This window comes from Halichoerus grypus, chromosome 3 (genome assembly GCF_964656455.1).
Source record: "Halichoerus grypus chromosome 3, mHalGry1.hap1.1, whole genome shotgun sequence".
NCBI lineage: Eukaryota > Metazoa > Chordata > Mammalia > Carnivora > Phocidae > Halichoerus > Halichoerus grypus.
In genome coordinates, this window is record NC_135714.1 from 11,752,721 (window position 1) to 11,777,323 (window position 24,603).

At 44.1% G+C, this 24,603-nt stretch overlaps 1 protein-coding gene across 5 annotated transcripts; it reads left to right on the plus strand.

Annotated features, from left to right (window-relative positions):
- Positions 1-327: 327 nt before the first annotated feature.
- On the plus strand, positions 328-24,527 carry BST1 (bone marrow stromal cell antigen 1). Of its 5 annotated transcripts, none has more exons than XR_013446287.1 (10): positions 330-554; positions 2,237-2,363; positions 3,831-3,966; positions 6,711-6,793; positions 9,686-9,762; positions 10,559-10,651; positions 13,671-13,757; positions 17,233-17,292; positions 19,327-19,532; positions 23,427-24,527. XR_013446287.1 is itself a non-coding variant. In XM_036096532.2 (10 exons), the coding sequence occupies exons 1-9, from the start codon at positions 385-387 to the stop codon at positions 19,457-19,459; spliced, it is 966 nt and encodes a 321-aa protein (XP_035952425.1). In that variant the 5' UTR covers positions 330-384; the 3' UTR covers positions 19,460-19,494; positions 23,427-23,526. The 5 variants fall into 5 exon arrangements, 3 of the variants coding, with proteins under 3 accessions (XP_035952427.1, XP_035952425.1, XP_035952426.1); XM_036096532.2 differs by having other exon boundaries at positions 19,327-19,494; positions 23,427-23,526; XM_036096534.2 differs by lacking the exon at positions 10,559-10,651 and having other exon boundaries at positions 328-554; positions 19,327-19,494; positions 23,427-23,526.
- The last annotated feature ends 76 nt before the right edge of the window (positions 24,528-24,603 follow it).

Sequence of the window (24,603 nt, forward strand, 5' to 3'; positions counted from 1 at the left end):
TACGTTTACACCTGAAACTCGTACAACACTGTGTGATAATTATACTTAATCAAAACAAAAACAAAAACGTCTCAGTCTTTGGATCATGCGACCTGTTGATCTCCGGGTTGTAAATTCGAGCCCCACCTTGGTACACCCAAGTAATCTCTACAGAGATTACCTAAAAATAAAATCTTAACAACAACAACAACAACAAAAAAGCCAAGAGCCAGAATCTTATCGCCAGGGAAGTCCCAATCTTGGAACTGAAGCAGCTAGCAGAGGCGAAAGCCAGGGGGTGGGGCTGGAGTGCAGGACTGCGCAGCGCCTCTGGGGGGAGTCGCCTTAGTGCGGGATGAGAAGTGAGTCAGAAGGCACGGACCTGGAGGGACAAAGTCGCCAGCGATGACAGCCCAGGGGCTCACGCCTTCGCAGCTGCTCCTGCTGCTGCTGGTCGCGGGCGCTGCGGGCGCTGGGGGCGCCCGGTGGCGCGGGGAGGGCACCACACCGCACCTAGAGAGCATCATCCTGGGCCGATGCGCGGAGTACGTGGCCCTCCTGAATCCGGACCAGCGGTGAGCTGGGCGGGGGAAGCGGGGAGGTCTAGAAGGGAGGAGGGTGTCGGGAGGAGCAGATGGAGGCTGAAGGGTAGGGGTGTGTGGGGGTGGAGGATCTCGACCCGAGAGGTGTGCGCGGGGGAAGGTGGGGCTTCTAAAAGTCGGGGGAGCCAAGTGCAGAGGGTGAGAAGTCTAGGGGTGAGGAGAGTGTGTGTGTGTGTGTGTGTGTGTGTGTGTGTGTGTGTGTGTGTGTAAGTGAAGGAGGCTGTGGGCCGTCAACCTAGAGGCAAGGATTAGGTAGAGGTGAGTTTGGATGACAGCCAGCAAGTATGTGCTTAGCCAGAATGGTCAGACCCAGGAAGGCCGACCTAGAAACTGGTGAATCCAGGGACTTGGGGAATTCAAATTTCAGATCCTCTGAAACCTAGAGAACTTTATGAGTTTGAGTCTCTCTTGCCAGCACAGTGCTTCTTACTAATTTTTGTTCCTTCTTTGGACCTACTTTTTCTGTTTTCATAATGTTTTTTTCTTGTGCCAGTTTTTTTTTTCTTTCTGATTCATTTCAGACAAATAAAAAGAGCAGAGAATAATATAAGGAACGCCCATATTACCCACTGCCCCACACAAGAAATAAACAGTTACAAATGCCTTGGGAAATGTTTTTGGAAAGCTAGGATGGACTTGAAGAGTTGTGGCTGTCACCGGAGGGCGTCCTGTCTGCCGTAGTGTCACCTAACGCAAAGGGTGACAGCGTGAGATGCGTCCTCGAATAGATCAGCCCAAATCTTTTGGCATGAGCAAATGGTTTTTACTACTTTCAGCGAGTACGGAGACAGGGAGATAGTTCTTAAAGCACTGACTCCTCTAACACAAACGGGGGCTTCAGGTTGACAGCCAGCAACATTTGGGTCAGTTGGTCCCTACAAATAAGAAGCTGGCCACGGGAACTTAGTAAAACTTTTATAATCTTTTGAGCATGGCATTCAAGGGGATTGCTTAACTCCGTAATTTCCCGAGAACGTCTGCTGCACTTTTTTTTTTCTTTCCCCCCGTCTGCTGCACTCTTGAGTAACTTTGGGCATTTCCCAGGAACAGGGCGGTTCTACAGGACCTGTGAAGGTGACAAATGAACGCGCTGGAGAGCAAGTGTACTCCTTTTAACTTCTCACTGTGGTCCCTGATAACTTTAGCCCTAACTAACATTCACAGGAGGCGAAACAGCTTTTCTCAACACCCGGCTCTCATTCCTGGTTTTACAAGGTCTCATCCACTGGCCTGACCACACGTGGCCCCGGGGAAAGTGGACCTTAAGACTCAGTGGAGAGGCCCCTGGAGTCGGGAGCCTGCCTGGTTTATTGGAATTTTCATCCTCCAGGAAAGTGCCTTTTCTACTCATCTCTGGGAGCCCGGGACAAGACTCTGTTCCTTAGCTCTGAAAAATGTGTGTCGTACCATCTGAGAGCCATTTCCACTGTCAGATTTCCAAATCCATCACCTAGGTTTTTTCTTCTCCTCTTCTAAATGGGGGTTAATGCACGAGACAGGAGACTTTGCTGTCTTTTTTGTGCCTCGTTCTGCAGAGTTGATAAATGGCAAAATTGCGCGGGAAGCTGTTGGAGTACTTAGAAAGAAATGGCAGTAATTCACAACATCTCATGATGTGGTTTGTTTTTCTTTTTTTAATGTGTGCCACTGCACAGGGACAAGAACTGCACAGCTATCTGGGAAGCCTTTAAAGTGGTGCTGGACAAGGATCCCTGTTCCGTATTTCCCTCCGACTACGACCTTTTTATTAACCTCTCCAGACATTCCATTCCCAGAGACAAGGTAAAACATTCCTCTCTGTCTCTATAGAGATAGATGGTGCATGGGCCAGGTGTCTGCGACCCTGCAGGCACCTGTTTCAGTCTCCCCAAAAAATCAAGCAGCAAACTCACCTGAGTTCTCTGGTGGGAAGGCATCTTTGTCTTCAGTGGTAATTCTGGGTCTCCTGCCTGTCTGGGCAGAAGGAACTTTCCTAAATCAACAAGTCTGTGTGGGGAATCACTATGTTAGGACCTTGCCACACCTTTCCCCTGGGCCTCTGCCCCTAGCCAATTCTGAATAATTTGTGTCCTAACTGGCCCCAAAGGCCTGAACTTTTGAGTGACTCAGAAGACCCTTAACCTCAGTATCTTCCCAGAAGACCAATCCCTCCTTTTAAGGGACCTGAAGGTTCTGTCTATTCAGTACCAGTTTCTTTAAGCAAACTACATGTCTTTGTTCTGAGTTCTAATAAAATGAAAACAGATGAGAAAATCTACATAAAATGTTTGCTTAGAACAATACCTTGAGTTTAAAGAAAGTCAGATGCTTTGTTTTGTTTCTCGACAACATAATTCTTAACCCGATTTTTCATTGTGAAATCAGGTAACATAGATGTTTACAAATGAAAAAATCTTAACATTGTTGTTTTAAATTTGTAAATGGAGCTGGAAGTTTCAGAGATATAATAGATTGAAAATAATGATTTTTAAGGATATTTTGCATTTTGCAACTTGCTGCCTCCTGCCAGTAAAAAGAGGAACCCTAAATGTTGTTCTCTTCTTTCATAGATTTTGGTGCTAGTTGATGAACTCAGTAAATAATTACTTCCACATGTTGGACCTGTGCTAAGGCTTGAGGATGTTTGCAATGGGGAACAAAACAGCCCCGACCCTCAGGAAGCTTCCAGTCTAGGCATAGCCCAGTTGGACTACTGAGGGTCTGATGAGATCATGGGAGGGATATTGTTATTTATATTTACTGTTGTGCGAAAACACTGTAGCATTATAGTGGAAACTGTAAAATACAGTATAAAAGTAACATATTTCTGAGGCATTTTACACTCTCCAAAGTGCTTTTTGTGGTGACGTATCCTCCTGAACACAGCTGTGGAAGAAGAAAAAGGGCTCATGCTCCCCATTTTCCAGATGTGGAAACTGAGGCACAGGGCTATGACATGCCTTGCTCAAGATCACACATCTAGTGTATGACAGAGTGAGGATTCGAACCCAGGTCCTTTGATCTCTTTTTAAATCCAGGGATAAATATATATATTTATTACTGAGACAGTACTTTGTTAACCTGTGCATGACCCTTGGAACGATGGGAGGAGAGATCATGGCACTCTCTGAATGGGTAAACAAAGACAAAGAGAAAGAAAGTTCAGTTGTTGTCAGAGAAGTCAGAGTTGAATAAATATGGACTGCCTGACTGAAAAAAAATCTGCTTTGATTTCATTTTCATGTTAATTTTGTGTTTGTTTTTCCTTAGTCCCTGTTCTGGGAAAACAACCACCTCCTTGTCACTAGCTATTCAGAGAATGCCCGTCGCTTGATACCTCTGTGCAATGTTCTGTACGGGACGATTGGCGATTTTCTGAGCTGGTGTCGACAGGAAAATGCCTCCGGTAAGACTCCCGGACAAATCACAGGGAAAGTAAGAGCTCCTAGTTAAGTCGATACTGTGCATTTGCCATTTGTGCTAAATGCTTTCCTACGCATTTGTCTCATTTGATTCCCCCCAAATACTCTGAGGTAGGTGGTAGTAATAATAATTAATGATGACAATAATAGAGAGAAAGCACTTATCTTTTGCTGGGTACTCTTTAAGCATATACTGATACATATTAACTAATTTAATCTCTGCAGCAGCCCCAAGGGATAGGTCCTCTCCTAATCTCTGTTGTGATAAATAAGGAAACTGAGGCACGGCAAGGTTAAGAAACTTCCTGAGGAGTGAACAACTAGGAATCGGCAGAGTCAGACTGTCTGACCCCAGAGCACGTGCTCCCAGCCCGGCCCAACCCGGCCTCACGATTCTCCTGTTCCAGAAGGGGAAACTGAAGTTTAGGGAGGTTAAATCACTTGACGGAGTTGAGCCAGGAGTTAATCCTCTTCTGATGAATTCTGAAGCCTTTGCTCTTAAATGCCACTCCAAGTACCAGAAGATATTTTGCGATTAAAATCACAGTGAAAGTCACCAGGGCTGGCCTGGTGGTAATAAAAACTCTCCTCATGCATCCAGATCCTTCTGAGAGCTGCAGCTAGCGCAGTTGACATCCTCAGAGGGCTTACAGCTTTGTGAGGGGCATTTCCTCCCGTGCTGTGCTCTCATGCAGGAAAGCCCAGGTCCTCAGCAGTAGCGCAGACACCAGCCCAGACCGGGGTATCTGGGAAGCTTCCCAGCAGCTCTGGGTTCTCAATGAGTCTTGAAGGGTGAGCAGGAGAGGAGGTAGGAGGAGGTATTCCCTTCATGAAAACTGGAGATTCTCCCTGCCTGGGTATTGGAATCACTTTAAAAGTTAGCCTAAGGTCATTTCTGTGTATTCTCCTCCATTCATTCATTTATCCAACTACGAGTGCCTACTCTGTGCCTCTAGGCAGTGGGAACACAGCAGAGAATAGAACAGGAAAATAATACCCCATCCTTACATTATAGATGGGGAGATAAGACAAGACACAGGCGAGTCAAACAGTCTGCCCTAAGATTACATGGGCTACAGAGAGAAACAAAACAGGAAAGAGGGTAGGAAGTGCCGGAAGGGGAAGGAAGAGGGAGCACAGTGTTGCAGGTTTACATTAGTGTCCAGAGAAAGCCTTGCTGAGCAGCTATTTGAGCAAAGATCTGACGGAGTTGAGGAAGAGAATTTCCTGAGAGAGGGAACAGCCAGTGCAAAGGCCCTGAGGTGGAAGTATGTCTGGAATATTTAAGGAACAGCAAGGACTGCAGCAAGTAAAGAGCAAAGTAGTAGGCGATGAGGCTAGAGGAATAAAGGAGGGCCAGACGGCACAGGGCTTTCACTGGGAGGGAAATGGGAAAATTTCAGGGTCCGGGTCAATGGACGTGGCCGTTCATCCAATAGACGGTGACTGGGAAGTCTGTTTGATTATCCTGCAGCAGGGACGTGTGGAGTGTGAGAAAAAGAATGTGAAGGAAGGGAGAGTATGGTATAATCACAAATATTCGGTTGTTGTCCCCAGGTCCTGGCACACAGCTCCTAAGACCCTGGGAATATGAAGAGTAATAAGAATGTCTTTTGTGTGATAATGACATGACTAGTGGCTGGGGGTTCCTAGATAGCTTCACATGGGGGCTGGTCACCAGAAAGACCAAGGAAAACCGTATTGGAGGCTGTGAGCTTTTGGCCCCATCCCTGTCCTCCAGGAAGGAAAGAGGGGCTGGAGATTGAGTTAATCACCAAGGCCATGATTTAATCAATCATGTCTGCCTAATGAAATCTCGTAAAACCCCTACGGGGTGGGGTTCAGAGGGCCTCTGAGTGGGTGAACACTGGGAAGGTGGGAGAGTGATGGGCCCTGAGGGGGCATGGAAACTCCCCATATTTCCCTTCAGAAGTACACATTTTGCCCTGTTTGGTTCTCTCTGGAAGGACTTGTCAATGAGTACTTTCTCCTTTTTTATAGAGTAAATGGGGGAGCAATCCCATTATATGCCTGCTGAATTCTGTCATTAGAATTTTAATTTTATATTTATTTATTTATTAAAGATTTTATTTATTTGAGAGAGACAGCACACAAGCAGGGGGAGCAGCAGAGGGAGAGGGAGAAGCAGGCTCCCCACTGAGCAGCGAGCCTGATGTAGGGCTTGATCCTAGGACCTTGAGATCATGACCTGAGCCAAAGGCAGACGCTTAACTGACTGAGCCACCCAGGCACCCCTGTCATTAGAATTTTTAAAATGTAATACCTTTTAACACTTTATATATTTTAAATGTCATAAAATTTCTGTTTTCTGTTTAAAGACTATCACTGTCTTGGTGTTTTGTTGTATTTACTTCTAAGACCGGGTCTAACTGGAGAAGGCACTTCACTCAACAGAGCGAAGACTTTTTTTTTTTTTAAATCACTTCACTGGACCCTCAGTAAAGAAAAAGCCGAGCTAACATGCTGATGCTTGGTGGTCGGCCCCCAACTGCTTGGGTCTCTGCCTTTCTCACATCTGTGCAAAGCAGAATGACACCTGTCTTCCTATCACAGATTGGGTTCTTTGTGGGTCAGGTAGGCAGAACTGTGAACATCAAACTTGTAAACACAGTCTAAATAGATTTTGTGGAGTCAGCAAATGTTTTAAATCAATTCTTCTCTGATATAATGTTTGAAATGAAACAATGTCTGTCTATTTTCCCCTTAGGACTCGATTACCAGTCCTGCCCTACATCAGAAGATTGTGAAAACAACGCTGTGGATTCTTTCTGGAAAAGGGCGTCTATGCAGGTGAGCTTGGGAAGGCTGGCTGGGAGGCTAGCACATGTGGGACCCATGAACATAAGACAGAGGGGTTCAGAGACGGGGCCATCGGGTCATGACTTAATGTCTCTGAGCCTCTCTTTGTGTCCACGTTCGCCACATTCTGATTCACTCTGTCTGCTCCATAAAGATGTGAGGACTTAAGGAGCCTAAATACTTAGCACAGCAAGCAAACACATTCAGTGAATGTTGGTATAGATGAGGATATTAAATAGTCGCTATTACTATAGTGTTGTGGCTGCTCTTAGTATTTCGAATCAATGTGATTTTGATTGCTATGTAAAATGGGGCGGCCCCTGTTTTATGTGAGACCTTGGGACACCTGAGATCCAGCTGTCGGGGTCAGAAATGTCCCCAAGCCTGCTATTCATCATAGAGGAGGTGATAGGAGGTGGTAGGTGACAGGTGAGGGGAAGATAAACTGGAGACACAGAAATGGCCCCTTACCGAAGGTCTATTCCTCAGAGAATACTGCCACCAGACATGATGACAGTCTATTAAATGTTAGCTGTATTGACTCGGAGGCCAGTGGACTTCAGGGTCCTGCCACCCACCACCAGCAGCTCCCTCTCAGGGCTGTCCATATCCCTTTTTGTCCCATCCTGGATCCCTGGGTGTCCACTGGGCCCCTTGTTGATCAGAGTGAGATTACTTTGGTTAAATCCTCCTTCACACTGCGATTTGGAGCAGGACAGAGGGCCGGCTCCAGGCAAAAGGCACTGTTTATTGCTGAGCTCTCCTGCTGATCCCGTGGGAGCACCGCATTTACGCTCACTACCCGTTGGCTCCATTTCCAGTGGAGACTCCACTCAGTGAGCGCCAGGCTGCCAGAGCCCCTCATGGAGGCTACGGGGGCATCATCACCTGAATGTGGGATCATAGCTGCAACTCAGAGGCAATAGCAACACTCTCATCAAGGAGCTAAGAATCATGCCCACATTTTATGAGCCCTCAGAATGTGCTGGATAGTCTATGCACAAGGAGAGGTAGTTGAGTATGTGATGAGGAGAGGGTCGGAACTGTAGCAGAGAAGTATTCAGTACATGTTGATAATTATTATTTTGTTTTATTTTTATTTATTTTTAAAAGATTTTTAAAATGTATTTATTTTAGAGAGAGAGCATGCATGCAAGTGGGGGCAGGGGCAGAGGGAGAGAATCTCAAGCAGACTCTGTACTGAGCAACGGGAGCCTGGCATGGGGCTCGATCCCACGACCCTGAGATCATGACCTGAGCTGAAACCAAGAGTTGGATGCTTAACCAACTGAGCCACCCAGGTGTCCCAGTAATTATTATTTTAAATGATTTAATCTTTACAACAATCCTATGAGGTCAGGGACCCTTATGACCCCTGTTTTACAGATAGGAAAAATGAGGCATAAAGAGATCAAGAAACTTAAGCAGCCTTATTTTTTTTATTTATGTATTTTCTTTCTATTCAACTTATTAAGCAGCCTTATTCCAGAGCTAATAAGTGGAGGAGCCAGAGAACAAATTTTTCAACCACTACATCATATAGCCTCATTGTATCTGCATGCATTTTTTATTTCATTTTTTTTTTCTTACCAATGTGATAGCTGCTCAGGATAAAAAAGTGACAAATAATAGAAAATACAAATAAGAAAATTAATCATGTATATACCTGCTGCCTGAAGGCAACCCCTTCAGCATTATGGTCATCAGACCTTGGCATTTGTGGATTTGACCCTGACCATTAGCACTGACTATTTGGAACCCGGAGACGTGCATGACACGCACGTCTCAAGTGTATTGTTGCTTTGCTGCCGCTGGTATTGGGCATCACTAAGTCCAGTCATGGCTCTCTCGGTGCCACCTGCCTTCCCAGCCCCCCACCTCACTCCAGTATCAACCTTTTATCAGGGAAATTGTATGTTCTGGTAGTATTCTGAAGTGGAGATTTGGGAACTTCGCTGGACCTATCTCTTCCTTGGGAATTTTGGGGGGTGACTAATATTCCCAGACTTTTGTCCAATTATTTTTAGCATAGTAGAGCTCCTGCTTTATCTTCCTAATATTGCACTTTGCTTTACATACACATACTTCCTCTGTGTTTGCAAATCTTTTGCACAGTTTTATTAACGGTAGGCTAATATTTCAGACACTTAAGTACTATCAGTTACTTGCCATTCCTTTGTTGTTGACTATTTTAGATGGCTTACGAACAATACTGCAGTACACACCTTTGTGCACAATGCTTGTGATGGTCCTTAGAGCTGTTTATAAAATGTCTGGGTCATCTTCTGCATACATGGTTTGCATTCCCCTGCCTTGTTGACGTTACTTGCTTGTGACTTCTTGTGACTTGCCAATGAGATGTGAGAGGGAGTGTGTATGATTTCTGGGTGGAAATGTCTCAGAACTGGTCTGTGATTTACCACTGTCCCCTTCTCCCTTCCCTGACAATCAATGACTTTGCAGATATGGACTCTTCATCAGCTTATGTCCCAGAGCGAGGACATAGGGGACAAAACCCCAGTGGACTTGTGATAAAGATGTAGAGTGAGCATGAAATAAATCTTTGTTGTTTAAAGCCACTGTGATTTTGAGGTTGTTTGGCAGCATACTTTAGTGTATTCCAGCTGATACAATGCTGGAAACTGATCATTTCACATGGTTTTCCGAGTAGATTCCCAGCCATGGAATCACAGAGTCTATGAGTTTTTGACATTTCAAAGCATTTTGCTTTCCAAGAGATGCCATTTGCATCCCTACCAGCTGTATGAAATACCAAATTTAGTACATCCTTGCTCACATTGAGGAATGTCAATTAAAAAAAACTGCTCATTTCATAGCTGAAAAATGACATGTGTTAATCAAAATACTTGTTTCTTCTTACAGTATTCAAAGGACAGTTCTGGGGTGATCTATGTCATGCTGAATGGTTCAATACCATCAGGAGCCTATCCTGTTAAAGGGTAAGAACACAGCATCAACAAATACAACAACAACGCCAAGTTGTTTATTTAGTTTTTTCAAATGGAAGCTTAAGAAAACTGTCTTAATCACCAGCATAAGGCTTCCTTTTGTAAGTTCAGGTAAAGCAAAGACAACTGAATGACTGGAGGTCAGAGCCATGTCTATACATCTCTGCCATTAATAGCTGATGAATGCACGAATGAAATAAATAACCTAAAAATAAAAGCCAAAAATACCCCCACAGAACACCCTGAAAGCTTTCCAACAAAAGTAATGTGTAAATCAACTAACAGTGAAATGGGAAAAGTATCCTATTGCTTTAGGACTTTAAGAAATGTTGGGGCACCTGGGTGGCTCAGTCAGTTAAGCGTCCAACTCTTTTTTTTTTTTAAGATTTTATTTATTTATTTGACAGAGAGAGACACAGCGAGAGAGGGAACACAAGCAAGGGGAGTGGGAGAGGGAGAAGCAGGCTTCCCGCTGAGCAGGGAGCCTGACGTGGGACTCGATCCCAGGACCCTGGGACCATGACCTGAGCCGAAGGCAGACTCTTAACGAATGAGCCACCCAGGCGCCCCAAGCGTCCAACTCTTGATTTCAGCTCAGGTCATGATCTCAGGGTCGTGAGATCAAGTCCAGCATCTGGCTCCCCACTCAGCATGGAGTCTGCTTGAGATTCTCTCTCTCCCTCTTCCTTTGCCCCTCCCCCTGCTTGCATGCTTGCACTCTCTCTCACATTCTCAGTGAATAAATAAATAAAAATCTTTTTAAAAAAATGTATTTCCTCCTTCTCAGTTTTTTTGCAGATTTTGAAATTCCCTATTTCCAGAAGGATAAAATCACACGAATTGAGGTCTGGGTTATGCATGACATCGGAAGACCAAAAGTGTAAGCCAAGGTGTTACTGATGATGGTAATTGTGCAAACACACTTCTCTTGAATATGCTATAATCAAGCCTGTTTTACATTTTCATTTTTGGGGAAACAACAGTGTTCTCTGTTTCTAATGTCATGGGTAAAGAAAGACAAAGTCTTGACTTTTAGGTATTGCCACTAAACAGTCCTAAGCCCAGAGAGAGGACCTCCTTTATTCAGTACTATTCTCAGCCAAGGAAAATGGTGTTCCTTTCTGAGCTACCTGGGCAGCACTGGATAGGAGAGTTCCTTGTGCATTTGTGTGGGTCAAAGCCAGTTTTTCCCCCAGTTGTTTGAAAGCCCCCACCAGGAGTTCTCAGAATTGACCCAAGGACTATGTAATGAAGACTTTATTCTCAGAGAACAACCATTTCCACAACTGGGTCTCAGATAACTGGCCAAGGAAACTGTTAAGATCCATATTTTCTGGAAAACCACTTGAGTTTGTGTAAACGCAAGGCTGACCTTATTCTTCTCATCAGTGTGGAGCATTGCTGTTGAAGATGGAAGATAAGAAACGAAAACCCAGATGCTTCAGAGACAAGCCAAGGAGGCCCAGCCTGGCTCAAGTACAGCCACATCAGGCTTTAGAGGCCTGCTGGGGCCTTGCTCTTCAGAGCACTGATGAAAAGTATTGCCAGCCCCAATGAGTATGTTCTGGGAGAATCTTGGCAACGTCCCCATTTCCGGCCCCTAGAGCCCTCAGACTCACCGTATAATGAGGGATTATTTTTTCCTGTCTCTTAAACAAGAGATTAAATTTGCAAATGACTTACTACATAGTAATACCAGGATCTGCATTTCTCTTCCCGGAAGACAAATTTTACTTATGTTGCATAAAAAACAGTGTATATTATTTTTCTTATTTCTGTGGGAATTTGCTCTTTGTCTAGAAATTATGCTTGCTTGTTGTTTTAACGTTTCTATCAGAGACAGCTTTCCCTTTGAACCTATCTTTAGTGAGATAAGGAAATTGCAATTCAACGTTATCTTGGACCAACATTTCTGCTACAGCCGAGTTGATAAAAGGGCCCAGAGCACAGGGTTGTATGTTTGTGCCAGAGTGGAGTTACGGGTCATGAGCTAAGGAAGTGAGGGTCCTGAACTGCTCAGATTTTAGGGGGAAAAAAGAACAACTTATAGACAAAGAGCTAAAAACAATATGGCTGATACCTGATTGTGGTTAGCATTGTTTTAGCTGCCATTATAAAAAACAAATAGTAAAATAATCCATTGACCTCTATATATCCAGATGTCCTGAAACCCCCACATCATTGCTTTCTGAAAATTCTCAGTAGTGAGCTTGTCCTGGAGAAGGACTTCATCCCAGATTTTGGCTAGGTTCTAAAACATGATGTCACTTAACCCCTTGCCCTCATCATTCCTGTAATGCCTAGAATTCCACTTCTTTTGTGAAAACTTCCTCCAGTCACTCATTTCCACTCTGTATACTCCCTCTCTATTAGTGTTACAGTGGGGAGGCTGTTTCTCTTTTCATTCCGGGTAAACTGAGGCAGGGCTGCCGGTGACATGAATGCCACGCCTACTTGCCATAGCTGCTGGTATGATATCCGTGCTGTTTGCCCCTGCTGAATTATGGCCACAGGAGGGCAGGACTCCCAGGGGGGAGAGTGTGGGGAAATGAACACTCACATGGTGATGGGGTGGGCAGCAGAGGGTGCAATTGGCACTGCCTCTTGTTGGAAAAGAAACAACAGACCCAAGTAATAATGTAACCTTGTGTATCCACTCTACTTCCATAACAACAAAAAAGTAACAGTGGGTCCCAAATGGAGTCAGTTCTCCCCGCAGTAGCAAACCAAGTTTCAACCTCTCCCGGAAATATGACCTTTCAACAGTCAATCTGAAATTTCCTGATCAGCCACAGTGAGGTCATCGGCACACTAAATCCTTGCCTCTCCCTTCCCCCCAAAGAGAAGGTGACCTGGCCTGAAATAATCCTTTCTTTTCTTTTGCTAATAACTTCCTTGTCACACCCTCCTAATGATACAAAGCCTTCCATTTCCAAGGACTTCTCAGAGCACTTGCCTGTTTACTAGGAGGGATGCCGCTCTATTCCTGAATCGTTGAATAAAGCCAATTAGATTTTCAGATTTACTCAGTTGAATTTTTGTGCTTTGACGCATCAAGGAGCCTTAAATTGCATTCAAAACCTTAGTGCCAGAAAACCTACTTCCAGGAATTTATGCTAAGGAAATAAAGAATTAAAGGATGTGTTTGAAAATGAAGCTCCAACAAGGTTAGTTTTAGTGTAACTAAATATATAGGATATATTTCCTATATCCTATATTTTGATATAGGAATCAAACTTGATCATCAACAAGAGGGGACGGGTTTTATGAATCATGTTCTGATTATGTAAGGGAGACCATGCAGGAATTTAAAAATAACAGCAGAGAAGTATATAGAAGTATACTTGTGCCAAAGCAGAATACAAAATGCATCGGACAGCAGAAGCCTAATATAGTTTAAAAGTCTCGTGGGAAGGAATGTATTTCAAACGTTTAGAAGGATATACACCAAAATGTTAGCAGCACTTGGTCCTAGTGATAAGCGATTGGGGTGATTTCTTTTTCCTTGTGTTTATTTGCATTTTTTGCTAATTTTTGACTTGTATGTTCTTGTTTTCATTTAAAGCCTAACCTAACACACACCGTATGGTGAGCACGTTGGCAGCACTGTGCTGGCCTGGGGCGCGTCACTGAGGTGCGTTGCTGGGTGGGGCGCACTGCGCATGCGCCAGCCCAGGCCCTCCCAGTGCGCGGGACCCGCAAACTTTGGAGCTCAGCGCACGGTCTCCTGGGGTACCGCGGGTTCCCCGCAAGCGGCAGCTTTGGGGTTACTGTCGCGTATTCCCTCAGAAAGGAGAATAACCCGGGAAGCACGTGATCATAGGAAATTTTAATTCACCCCGAAACAGCTTCCTTTTTTCCTCCTCCTTTAACTTTACTTATATGTTTTTATATTTTAGGGAATCCTGTGGAGAAGGCACTGTGAAAATCCTGGAAGAGAGACTGAAGAAAATGGGTTTTCAGTACAGCTGTATTAACGATCACCTGTAGGTGGTATATCATAATCAGTGGGCAATTTCAAAAGTGGAGCAGTGATTTTGGAGAGCAGGGGGCTGTTGAATGTGTTCTGCTGGGATCAGCTCTAAGGGCCACAGGACTGTGCCTTCTGGGCTGTCACTGGGTGTGAGGGCTGGGAGTCCCTTCTGGCCAGGGCTCTGCCTGGGTCCCACCCACTTTTGTCCAGAGTCCTCTTTAAAAGATGCTACAAGGACAAATAGAAACCCTTTTTCATTTGTGCATGTCCTGTTTCTCCTCCCTTGCTTCTGGCAGGTGAGTAACCTGGGAACAGGCACTGTGGTCCCTGTATCTTTGGATGCCACGGATCCTTGCCCAAGATAGATGCTGGGTGGGTTTGTTTGAGATTCTTAGAGAAATGCATCTTAACAGTAGACCAATAGGAAAATAGTAACAGCTACCATTGATTGAGCACATTATGGGCTAAGTACTTTATGTACTTATAATCAGGTGTTGCCTGCAGGCCTTCCTGATTCTTGGAAATTTAAGATTTTATTTATTTTGGAGAGAGAGAGAGAGCGCGCATGCGTGTGAGTGGGGGTGAGGGGCAGAAGGAGACAGAGAGGGAGAATCTCAAGCAGACTCCATGCTGAGTGAGGAGCCCCACGCTGGGCTCCATCTCATGACCCTGAGATCACCACCTGAGCCGAAACCAAGAGTCACACCCTAAGCCACCCCGGTGCCCCTGATTCTTGGAAATTTAGATAAGTTAGGCTGAATCCTTAAGTACCATTGAAAACCCTCCCCTGCACTGGGAACTCCTTACCTTGCTGCTTCCTGCTTTTCTCCGCCTCAATGCCTAAGTCTGCAGCCCTGCTTGGTTCCTCAGGGTGGAGGTGCAACATTGCAAGGACTGGGTCGCTTTCTTGAAAATTCGTGGGTACGGCAGAGTGGAAATTCCATCTGCAGTCTTGTCCAGCCCCCACGACCACCCAGCTGGCTCTGCCGCACTATGCTTTCTCATGAGCTCTGTGGGCTGGATAATCCTCCCAGCTGAGCAAAGCCCACTGGAAATATGGGTTGCTCCCCCGTTTTGCCAGACAAAGAGCCCCTCGAAGCTGTTTTCCACAGTTTGATGCTGTACCAGTGTACCCCTCTGTTACTGTTAATGCTCTCAGGAAGCTCAAAAGTGAGGTGTTACCACCCTCTATTAAAAGCAAAACAAAGCAGGCGCCTGGGTGGCTCAGTTGGTTAGGCGTCTGCCTTCGGCTCAGGTCATGATCTCAGGATCCTGGGATCGAGCCCCGCATCGGGCTCCCTGCTCCGCAGGAAGCCTGCTTCTCCCTCTCCCACTCCCCCTGCTTGTGTTCTCTCTCTCGCTGTGTCTCTGTCAAATAAATAAAAATCTTAAAAAAAAAAAAGCAAATACTGTTTTTGGAAACTATAGACTATGTACAGGAAAATGCACCAACCATAAGTACACAGTTGGATGAATTTTCCCAAGTTCAACACACAACAACATAACCAGCAGCTCAGAGTCTCCCCTCATCCTCCCTTTCAGCCTTCCTGCCTGCCCACAATAGTAACCTCTCTCTAGACTTGTCTTAGATCCCTTGTGTCTGTTGTTAAGCTTTATATAAATATCCCTTTTCCGCAGATGGGTAAATTAAGGGTCAGAGAGATTGAATAAGTTTTCCAAGGTCACCACTCAGGGACAGAGCTGAGTTTTGAACCCAGCATTGTATGGCTTTGAAGGATGCTCTTTTCTTTCTACTCTAGGACCCTTCCTTTCTTAAAGCACCAGGTTGTATTTTATTTTTTTAAGACTATTCAAATTCTAGTTAGTTAACATACAGTGCAATATTAGTTTGAGGTGAACAATATAGTGATTCCACATTTCAGTACAACACCCGGTGCTCATCACAACAAGAAAGCACCAGATTTTCATAAATTTGCCTTAAAAGGCAGGTCTTTGCTAAAGCAGCTCAATGATGGAGAAAATTGTGCCTAAAAATTCCACATTTAGGACCACTTTACTTTGGCCCAGGAACTCCCTTGAGGAGGCTGTCTTTGTAAGTCATCAGGCCGCGTGTGGTGACCCAAGCCAGAGCCCAAGGTGTCCTTCCCCGCTCACGGCTGTCCTAGGGGACACCGCCTGCTTTCACTTGCTCTAGTTGTCCCCACCTGCACTGCCCTTCGGGGCTCTTCCCTTGCAAGCCTGGCTCAGCTCCCCTTCTCCCTCTTCTTTACTGCCCATTGGGCTCCGGTGTTCAGCTGGGATTTTGTATTGCTCCTGGGAGTGCAGAGGAGATAACGAAAGGTCTACCGTGGGAGAGTGACCAAGGTTAACACACCAACCTCCTCCCCTAACAACCTCTTGCCCCACACAATTCAAGTGACATGGTCCTCTGTCCTGTGGCCGTCAGTTCTCCCCAAGATTCTTGCACATTTTGGCCAGCTCTTCTCTTTTCAGAGCCTCTCTTGCCTCCTGGTTGATTTCTGTGATCTCTGTATTGAGCCAGACTCCATGAAACTCAATGACTTTGGGGGCTGGGGGCAGAAAACAGCAACAACAAGCTATTCTCATAACAAATACCTGCGTAGTATAGACTTTACCGGAGAGTAGTCAAGTCCTGGGGAGCAGTAAAGCGAACAACGCATTTCCTGTTTTTCCAGAGTCCCTTCCAGCACCTGGCCAGGAGAAAGCCGCTGTTGGCCTGCCTCCTCCTTAGTGCCCAGTGTGCCGCAGCTACCTGGCTCCTCTCTCTCTTCTGCTTTCCCCGCCCCCCTGGGACTCCTCATCTTCTCCCTCTACTGGGTAGCTTCTTTGCTGAAGCCTGGGCACTAGCCATCACCCGTGTGCTTCAAGTCCAACTTTCTGGCCAAAGACCTCATCAGGAGGATTTTCCAAGCAAGCCTGTTCCATCTTTACAGAAGTGGTTCCATGCTTGGGCTCTGGTGTGAGCCTGCAGGGTTCAAGTTCAGCTCCACAATGGCTACTGTGTGTACTTGGGCAAGTGACTCTGCTTAGCTTTCTCAGCTCTAAGTTGGAGATGGTAATACCCGCTCCATTTGGTTGTTGAAGGGATTCAGTGATGTGGTCTGTATAAACATAATCAGATTTCCTGGTACATAGTAAGTGCTCAATAAATGCTAGCTAATATTTCTTAAAAGAAATAGTTTGTGTGGGAGCACCTGGGTGACTCAGTTGGTTAAGCGTCTGCCTTCAGCTTGGGTCATGATCCCAGGGTCCTGGGATCGAGCCCCGCATCGGGCTCCCTGCTCAGTGGGAAGCCTGCTTCTCCCTCTGCCTGCCGCTCCCCCTGCCTGTGCTCTCTCTCTCTCTCTCAAATAGATAAGTAAAATCTTAAAAAAAAAAAAAAGTTTGTGTGTTCTTCAAGGTCAGAGACTTTGTATCCCCAGTACTTTGTAGACACATCATAAAATGTTTGATGAGTGAGAGTCATTTAAATAATCCCTTAAATATTCTTTCTTTTCATTCCGTAGACCAGTGAAGCTCTTAAAGTGCGTGGACCACAGCCCCCATCCTGACTGTGCTTTGAATTCGTAAGTAGATGTCTGACCCAACCTCCTTGCTTCCCCAAGATACCCAGGCCTTACCACTGACAGAACGCCGATGAACTGCAGTATGATTTAACACCCACGCCCTAAAATAATCTGGCTGCTGAGTAAGGTTTGTGCTTCTGCGCTTCTCAGTCTCTCTGAGCTGCTAGGTCGCTGCAGGTTTGGAGAACATATGCCCAAGTGGGCTGACCTCCTGCCGAGCTGGCAGAGCAGAGCCTGTCATGCTGCAGTTGGGGGGGCACATGGTGGGTGCTCCCTAACGTCCATAGGATCCATTCTTCCATCTACAAGGGGCAGAACATTAATCAGGGCTGCAAGCCAGACGCTGTGCTGTGTGTATTACATAGAATATTTTGTTCATTTTTATAACTAGTCCATTAGAGAGAGAGAGACAGACACAGAGAGAAGGAAGGAATATGCAGTCACCTACTGGAACCAGCCTGGTCATCGCCCCCCTGGATTACTGAGTAGACCCTAATGAGTCTCCTTGCTTCCACTTTGTCTCATCCCTCATGGCTTCTTTGCAACCCAGATGCTAGAGTCAGCCTTTTATTTTAACTGTTTATTAGGGAAACTTCCAAACATGCACGTAGAGTGTAGTTCTTCAACCATTGAGTCATGTGACTCGTCTGCTCACAACTCTGCAGTCGCTCCCACATCCCTCTCGGAGTCAGAGCCAAACAGCCTGCCCCGGCCCATTTCTCTCCGTCTTCTTTCCTGCTCCTTTCCTCTTTCTGCGCCTCAGCCACAGTGGCCTCCTGGAACATGCCAGGCGTGTTCTTGCCCCTGCACCTTTGCCTGCACTGTTCATTCTGCCTGGAAGTCCTTCCCCTAGCTCTTTGTGCAGCTAACTTTCTCACCTACTGCATTAGCTCCTATCTCGCCTCCGTGAAGTTATGGTGATCTCAGTATTTGAAATTACAGCCTGCACCGTAGATGGCTCTGTGAAACCCCTCATGATGTTCTATTTTAACTTTTTACAGTGTTTCTCATCCTCCAGCTTCTCTGCTCAATAAGTTTATTCTTTACTGCCTGTCTCCACATGTTAGAACGTAAGCCCCAGAAAGACAGGAACTTTTACCTGTTTTGTTCAGTGATGGATGTGTCCCAGATTAGCATGTAGCCTGCAACCGGGTAGGTGCTTAGGAATGAAGGAATGAATAAATGAATGAGTGAATGAACAAATGATTGGTTTCTACTCTGAGGAGGCATTTGGATTTGAGACAAAGAATGTCTCAATTTGGTCAGGCAGTCGAAAGGAATGACAAATGTCCTACAAGAGTTGGAGACGTGTCTGGTGTATATATTTATATATTCCAGATTTTGATTGCAAGAAATGGAAACCAATGGCTCACTTAGGTGGAGAAAGGGTGGAATAAGGTTGTTGAGAGGATTTAATAGGTAGGCAATCCAGTGAGCTGAGGACTTCAAAAAGCCCGGAGAGGTAGATATCCATAGTGTTACAGCATAACTTAGGTCTTCATGATTTTACTCCTTGTCTCCTTAAGCCAACTGTCAGCTTTACACAGATACAGATCAGGCTCCGTTTACCTCCTGTCCGCAGGAGGTGTTTCGTGAATGAGGGTGCCTCTCCTTACCTGTTGCCAGAACTTTCCGGGGACTTCGGGCGTGTCAGGCTTCCAGCCTGGCAGTCCTGGAGTCATCATCTTGTTTCTTTCCAGGAAGGTGGGCAACTCGATCCCCATCAGTGATGCTGAAGGGGTTAAGTGATCTCTTAAAGTCACTTAGGACTGGCTAGAGCCAGAAACAGAACCCCAGTTTGTGTGTCGAGTCCTTGCTTTCCCCACCAAACCACACTGCCTCAAAACGTCACTGTGGCTCACAGCACAGCAGATAAGGGATTTAAAGTACCTGATCTGCTCTCTACTTTGGGCATTCTTCCAGCGATTGTTGCAAAGATTTATGTATGACGGTTCTTTCCCCATGCCACTGAATGCCAAGAAGAAAACCCTCTTTCTTTTTTTTTTTTAAAGATTTTATTTATTTATTTGACAGAGAGAGACACAGCGAGAGAGAGAACGAGAGAGAGAACACAAGCAGAGGGAGTGGGAGAGGGAGAAGCAGGCTTCCCACTGAGCAGGGAGCCCAACGCGGGGCTCATTCGCAGGACTCCGGGATCATGACCTGAGCCGAAGGCAGACGCTTAACGACTGAGCCACCCAGGTGCCCCAAGAAGAAAACCCTCTTTCACTCTTTGCCAGGTTTTCTTCCACTTTCTTTGCCCTGGAAGGAATTTTACTGATCTCTTTTTTAAACAACTTAGCTAAGAATATTGATGGATGATTTGCAGGAGACGATCCCCAAGTGGCAAATATGGAGAATGATTTCATCTTTCTAGTAATAATGAGATACAAATTTAATGGGGTGCAATTTTCACCTCAACATCTTGGACATACCTTAGCCAAAAATAGCGAAAAAATATTTTAAAAGTGTTATTCAATGCTTGGTGCTATTGTAAGTTTATAAATTGCTCGGGAGAACAATTTGACAATATGTATCAGAAATTATAAAAATATTCAGTCTTTGGCCTAAGTCAGACCTTAGGGTACTTCCGGTACCCTCTTCTAAAGAAACGATTCAGAATGTGGGCGCAACCTATATGTTCAAAGATGTTCATCACAGCATTCTTTATAATACTGAATCCAAAGTGTAAGCATTGGGAGCTGGACCTAAATATCTAATGAGAAGTGAGTGGTTACATCGAAGGATTACATTTACTGGATGGAATATAATGTAGATATTATATGTAGATTATATTTCCATAAAATTGGGGTGGGGGACAGTGGTAGGAATAATCATACAGCAATGGAAAAATTCTCATGGACAATTCAAGTGAAAAAATATGTAGAAAACAAACTTAAAGGCTTATAGGCTCTAGTTTTGGCCAAAAATTCAGTACAATGATAATCTACTGGATTGGCGAAGATATGAGAAAACAGATGTACTTATGTTATTAAAATAAGGACTCATTTTGTCAGTCAGGGTCAAGGAGAAACATCAGATCTCTTATCTTGGTCTGAATTCTCTGTCCAAAATGAGTTGTCCCTTTTTCCCCCAACACACCCCAGGACACAGAAGTGGGAATTCCAAGCTCCACTTGCTTAGGGATAATGGAGTAAAGGACTTTTAATCTGCAAAGGTTTAGAATGGAACAAACAGCTGTTTATATAAATCTAACTCATGTTATTAATAGTTCTGTGGTAAGTTTAGGAACAACTTACAGTTTTTGGTATTTAATTTATTTGCAACATTTTACAGAATTTAACATATAAAAATAGCTGTTGGAATAGCTCTTTGATTCCAAACATATCAGATTGGGATTTTTTTGTTGAAAGTTATATTTCAATAACATAAATACTTAGATTTTACTAAATTTTTAGCCATGCTCTACCAACTGAGCCAGCCGGGCAACCCCCTAGGTTTTTAAATAGAAAAACATGATTCCTAAATTAAATAGACAAATGTATGGGGAAATAAAGTTTTTGAATTTGTAAGTTTAATAGCTAGAATTAATTTCTTAAGCCAAAGTAATTGCAAATAGTGTTTTTTTCTTTGCGTGAAAGCTGCCCTCAAGCACAACCTCACATAAACAGGAAAAGTTTATGTTAAAATGTGACAAGTAAAGGCCTAGAACATGAACCCAGTCATGAAAAGCAAAGGAAAACAAAACTGTATGTTTCTATTTGTGCATGATAATGGACATCAATGATGAAATAGGTCTAAGGACATGAACTCCAAATTGCTCTAAGTGGTTACTTTTAGGAAAGGGAGTGAGAACTGGAAAAGGATGGAGACCCTCAGTATAACTATTTTGTTCTGTAATATTTTATTTTTCTAAAAGAATAAACATAGGTATGCCTGGACGGCTCAGTTTGTTAGTGTCCAACTCTTGATTTCAGCTCGGGTCATGATCTCAGTGTTGTAAGATGGAGCCCTGTGGTGGGCTCCGTGCTCAGTAGGGAGTGTGCTCTCCCTCTCCTTCTGCACCTCCGTGCTCTCTCTCTAAAATAAATAAATAAACCTTTAAAAAATCTTTTTAAAAAAGAATAAGCATAACTATACCCTTATATTTGTTAATTATCTTAAAGCAAAAAAAAAAAAAAATCAATTTTGAGTAAATCAAGTCTGAGATTATCTGAATCAGAAGTGCAATTGTAGAAAATGTCCAGCAGGAGGAGCCCTAGTACAAATGTGTGGGCTGCTTAAGATTCTTCTTTTATTTAAGATTTATTTATTTATTTGAGAGAGAGAGAGAGAAAGAGAGAGAGAGAGAGCATGGGGGTGGGAGGAGCAGAGGGAGAAGCAGACTCCCCGCTGAGCAGGGAGCCCAACATGGGGCTGGATCCCAGGACCCTGAGACCATGACCTGAGCCAAAGGCAGCCTCTTAATGGGCTGAGCCACCCAGGTGCCCCTCCTTTATTTTGTTTTTATTTGAGTGTAGTTGACACACAATGTTACATTAGTTTCCAGTGTACAACATAGTCATTCAACAGATTTATATATTATGCTATGCTCACAAGTGTAGCTACTATCTGTTAACAAATAAGTCTATTACAGTATTTTTTTTCTTTTAAGATTTTATTTATTTGACAGAGAGAGACACAGTGAGAGAGGGGACCCTACAGAGCAGGGGCAGAGGGAGAAGGAGAAGCAGGCTCCCCACTGAGCAAGGAGCCTGATGCGGGACTAGATCCCAGAACATGACCTGAGCTGAAGGCGGACGCTTAATGACTGGGCCACCCAGGCGCGCAAGTCTGTTACAGTATCATTGACTATATGCCCTATGCTGTGCCTTTTTTTTTCTTGTGCCTTCTTCATCCCTAACTGGAAGCCTGTATCTTCCACCCCCTGCATCCATTTTGCCCATCCTCCCTCCCATGTGGCAACCATCAGTTTGTTCTCTGTATTTACAGGTCTGATTCCACTTTTTATTTGTTTTTTTATTTTAGATTTTACATATGAGTGAATCATATGGTATTTGTCTTTCTTAGTCTGACTTATTTCACTTAGGATAAGACCCTCTAGGTCCATCTATGTTGTTGCAAATGATTAAAAAAAAAAAAAAATCTCATCCCTTTTTATGGCTGTGTAATATTCCTGTGTGTGTGTGTGTGTGTGTGTGTGTGTGTGTGTGTGTACCACATCCTCCTTATCCATTTGTCTATGGATGGACATTTAGGTTGTTTCTCAATCTTGGCAATTGTAAATAATGCTGCAATAATCATTAGCAAAAAAAGGGTGACCAGCAATCAAATGGAGTCCAAAACCACGGGATAAAATTCCAAGCCAACATTAGATTGTTTCATGATTTTAAAAAATGTATCTTTTAATTGGTTTTTAAAATTCAGTAATTTCCGTTTTAAAAAATCCAGTCAGTGGTCAGACTCTATTTGCTATGGTCGGAGTCCATTTTTTTGGCCAGGTCCTCTCTTGGTGTCTTAACGTCAAGATAGGTTTTTCCTTACTAGTTAAACTCCAGTGATACAATGTCCATCAGTACGGAGGTTGGCTAGCTTTATGGTATATCCATACAGTAAGAATCCATCCATGAGGAAGAATGAAGTAACTAATATGTTCAATAAGGATATGTGTCCAAAATCTGATGTTAGTTGAAAAAGGTTGCAGATTCCATTTGTGCTTGTAAAAGGGTGCGTGAAGGTGTGTGTAGGTGTGTGCACAATGTAAAGATAGGTGTCCTTCCTCGGAAGCCAACTCAAACCATCAACAATGATTCTTTGTGGAAAGCAAGAATGGGGAGTCTATGGAGCGCCTAGGTGGCTCAGTTGGTTAAGCGTCTGCCTTTGGCTCAGGTCATGATCCCAGGACCCTGGGATCAAGCCCCGCATTGGGCTCCCCTCTCAGCAGGGAGTCTGCTTCTCTCTCTCCTCCTCCCCCACTCATGCTTGCTGTCTCTCTTTATAAATAAATAAAATCTTAGAAAAAAAAAGAATGGGGAGTCTAAGACACTTTTACTTTTCACTTTATACTTTATGTACTATTTCATTTTTTCTGCAGTGTGCGTGTATGCATATTTTTGAAAGTAGGCGCCAGACACCAATACTGAAATTTTCTTTATTTCCTTTTTGATTTGCAGGGCAGCAGCATCTACTCAAAGAGAAGTCCCACCTCTCTGGGCAGAACCTGGTGCCAGCCATATCATTCCTTTCTTAGTGGCTCTGGCTTCAGCTGTTCAAATGTAACTGGAAACTCCGCTGTGCAGCCCTAACTGTCCACCAGCCCTGAAGCCTGCCCTTTGCACATTCATCCTTCTTGTTCTGTGCATACCAGGTGATTCCATTGTATAATGAAGCTTCCTGCTGGGAAAACAATGTCCTGAGAGGAGTTTTCAATGGTACACATGCTCCAGATTTCAGAGACAAGAAATTCATCTAGTCCTATTGAACAGGTTAAAATTGCTGCATTAGAATTAAAGCGAGTTATTAGCTTCTTATTTCATAATGGTACAAAGCATTGAGATCCAAACTATTGCTGTATAAAAAATATTTTTAGGAAATTCTAACAGAACTAAATTCTGTATTTTTTCTGTATTTTCCTTTATCCTCAGTGGGGCACACTGCTTGCTTATTGATAGCTTAAGATATATATACGCTATTGGCGCGAGCCAAGCTACTCATGCTGTTTGACAAGGTCCAAGTATGGGGGACGATCCTGAAAACAGGAGACTCCAGCTGGCTCCTGCTATTCTCTCTCATTTTGTTTATGGCAATCTTTATAATTGTGGGAATATTTCTGGGCTGGCTCCTGCTATTCTCTTTCATTTTGTTTATGGCAATCTTTATAATTGTGGGAATATTTCTGGGGTTTCATGATAAAGTGACTACTCATCTTAGTTACGCCTATCTAAGCAATCATAATGAAACTAATTCCATGAAGAACTGGTTTCTATAGAACAAAATAACAAGACGGTCACGCTCTGTCTAGCACCTTTCTCTTCCCGTACTGTTTTTGTTTTAGCGAAAGTCAATAAGCGGAAATCAATAAAGGTCATGTTAATCATTACAAAGGAAAAATGAAAGAAGGCTTTGTCTGTGGTCCAAAAAAGGATCTAAGATTATCTCAATCAATTGTAAAAAAAAACATAATCACATGTTATGAAAGTATGGAAAAACAAAAATATCCTAACGTATAAATAAAGTTCCTCCGAGGCTGTCAGGAGGAGATGCTTGCACCCTGATCCTGTGTCTGTGTCTCCTCATTCGCCGACGCTGTCCTTTCCTACGAGAGACCCACCCCGGCTGGAGCTGGACTCC